This window comes from Lactuca saligna, chromosome 9 (genome assembly GCF_052625555.1).
Source record: "Lactuca saligna cultivar CGN05327 chromosome 9, ASM5262555v1, whole genome shotgun sequence".
Classification (NCBI taxonomy): Eukaryota; Viridiplantae; Streptophyta; class Magnoliopsida; order Asterales; family Asteraceae; genus Lactuca; species Lactuca saligna.
In genome coordinates, this window is record NC_136425.1 from 20,863,737 (window position 1) to 20,866,752 (window position 3,016).

General features: G+C 34.6%; 1 protein-coding gene across 1 annotated transcript; it reads right to left on the minus strand.

Moving 5' to 3' along the window:
• Positions 1 to 909: 909 nt before the first annotated feature.
• On the minus strand, positions 910 to 1,423 carry LOC145016065 (uncharacterized). The gene is made up of 2 exons (XM_078974494.1): positions 1,222 to 1,423; positions 910 to 1,106 (listed from the first exon to the last, which is right to left on the minus strand). The coding sequence occupies exons 1-2, from the start codon at positions 1,421 to 1,423 to the stop codon at positions 910 to 912; spliced, it is 399 nt and encodes a 132-aa protein (XP_078830620.1).
• Between the last annotated feature and the right edge of the window lie 1,593 nt (positions 1,424 to 3,016).

Sequence of the window (3,016 nt, forward strand, 5' to 3'; positions counted from 1 at the left end):
ATGGGTCGCTGAATAATAACAATCGAGTTAAACATATTATTAGTTTCTTTATTAAGCATTTGGACGATACTGGCTGGACCCGTGGACCAGAAAATGGTTCCGGATTGAGAGGATTATGTGGACCATGCATTAGACCTATTGAGACATACAGGCACCTTGCCGCTTGCCGCTTTTTAGATTGTTAGGTGTGGATAATTAGTTGTAATATTATTTTGGTGTTATATTACATGCTACATTATCAATGAATGATGACCATGTTGTATCTTGTTATAACATCAATTTTTTTCCATTTTATAATTTATTTTTTACTTTTTTCGAATTTCTTTTTCTTTTTTAATTTAGACAAATATTTTTAAATATAACATAATAAATATGTTTAAAAAATTATAAATAACATATAATAATTTTTAAAGATGAAAATTAACATAGAAATTAAATTACACATAACATCCAAATTCAAAATAATAATAATAATAATAACATCCAAATTCAAAAAAAAAAAATACAACGCTATTCGTTATCGTTATTGTTACCATAGAAGATATAATTCGCCAAGTCTTCTCGAAGTTGTCTGTGTTTATTTGCGTCATGAATGTCAACAACGTGATGCAAATACTCTGTTGTTCCTGGTTGAAACTGAACGTATCTGGGGGCTCCGTTGGGATATAGTGTGCAATATTTTGCCCTTTATAATCTACTACCATGTTATGTATTATAATACATGCATACATGATATATCGTAGAGTTTCTAAATCCAATGGTCGTGCTTGCATGTTCGACTATATGTCAATTCGCCTTCACCACCCCAAAAGCACGTTCAACATCCTTACGTGCTCCTTCTTGTCTTCTTTTAAAAAAATTGTCTCGTTCTTCAACCGGGTGGCGAAATGACTTCACGAATGTGAAATACTAATGATATATTCCATCTGTAAGGAAATACCCATATTTGTATTCGTTTCCATTCACCGTGAAAGGAGCATCCGTGGCCTTTCCATTCAAAAGATAGTCGAATATTGGCGATTGATCAAGAACGTTGACGTCATTGTTGGAACCCGCAACCCCAAAAAATGCATGCCAAATCCATAAATCTTGAGAAGCAACAACCTCTAAAACCAAAGAAGGTGATCCGTGATGACCACTTGTGTATTGCTATTTTCATGCTACGAACAATTTTTTCATTTTCAGTGTGTACAATCAACGCTTCCGATCATTTCGGGAAACCCATGACGTTTTCATGCGCTGCATACAATTCTTGCAAATCATGCAATGAAGGTTTTCGCAAATACAAGTCTCCAAATGTTTCAACAACACCCATTGACAATGTATACAAACTCTCCCTTGTGATTCTTTTGGACATTCTCATATAGTCATGCATGGTGTCGGGTGACTCCCCATAGCCATCAAACGAATTGCCACAACACATTTCTGCAACGTTGTAAACCCTTGTCTACCTCTAGCATCATGTCTCAATTGAAAAAATTCATACCTAAACATAAATTATCTACAATTTAAAAATATATTGCATATGTTGTAAATTTAAAATGAAACATGTAGTACATTTTTATTTAGTTTGTATAAAAGTACAGTAAAGAAGTGATACCGACTTTTCAAGGCATTGACGATTCGTAAGAACACATCCCTACTTAAACGAAATCTTCTTTTGAAGTCTTTCGCCCCGTATACACAGTTATCCGCAAAGTAATCATGATATAGATGCTCATGTCCTTCCTCACGATTTCTGTTTAACATCGCACGTCTCGTTAGCAGCGGGGTTGGGTCTGGTTGTAGCAGGTTGTTAGTGTAATAATGATACATCATCCTAAGGAATATATCGTCATCGGAATCATCGGACGAGTTGAAAGGATCCACAATTTTTTTTTGAAGATAATTGAGGTTATATAGAGAGAGAAAAAGAGAAAGTATGTGTAAAAAATTGTTTAGATAATAGGTATTTATATAGGAAAAAGAATAAATAATTTTAATTTTTTTTTAATTAAGTCAAAGGATTAATAAGCCAATGGTCAAATTTTTTCTCATTTCACCCGGTGGTAACGGCCACGAAATCCACCGCGACGAGTTGCAACTAGTTGGGGGGGGGGGGGGGTGTTCTCCCCGTTAAGACGGCGTTGCGCCTTGCCACCTCAGCCTCGTCTCTTCTCATTGAGGCCCATACCAGGTACTCTTAAGTTCTTGAACCAGCACTACCTTTTTTTGCGTATATATAGTACAAGTTGTTGAAACAGTAGCAAAAATTATTTTTTATGCTAAAGTTATTTTTTAAAGAAAAAAAAGTATTACAAGGCTTAAAACAAATACGTCGGATTTTACTTTAGCATAAACAATGGATTGGGGTTAATCATAATGCAGAAAATGAGAAAACATAAAAGTTGAAAAGCTATCAGCTTCGATATCCCGATTATGGTTAACTGTAACTCATTGGATATGAAACCAAAAATAATGAATTAAAACACAAACTCTGAACTAGATTATGGAAAAGATCTCATGTAAATCCGAATTCAAATAATAAATAATGCAATGTAACATTCATTTTCACAAAAAAAAAAATTCATTTTTATTAAGGTAAAATTTCATAATTATAAATCCAATTTAAGAAAACCATTTATTCCAAATTACATTTGTCAAATATCAGAATAATATAATAAACGTGAAATCCTCAATGCTGCTAATGCGTGTGTACAATCATACAATCGCATTCCCATGATCACCGATAAAACCTAAAACTATAAACAACTGGGTAAGCACAAAGCTTAGTGAGTTCCCTCAAAATACCACACACAATAGAACCTATACAAGCATGCATATTAGGTCCACAATCATCAGACTGGATTACCCCAGGTATGTTGGCTTGCCACCTCAACCCAACCACACTTCTTGAGCCTCAGTGTTTACGACTTACAGCCGACCCACAACTGGTCTCTTGGCCTATAGCACAAAACAGGACCACCTCAACCTCAACCGCCACAATATGTTGAAATATAAACAAACAATGGATACA

Bases quoted from the DNA above. Each gene is read 5' to 3' on its own strand.
- LOC145016065 (XM_078974494.1), bottom strand. From the start codon at position 1,423: ATGTGTTGTGGCAATTCGTTTGATGGCTATGGGGAGTCACCCGACACC. The intron at 1,107-1,221 runs GTTTCCCGAAAT...CTTTGGTTTTAG, and splicing joins AGCGCATGAAAACGTCATGG to AGGTTGTTGCTTCTCAAGAT.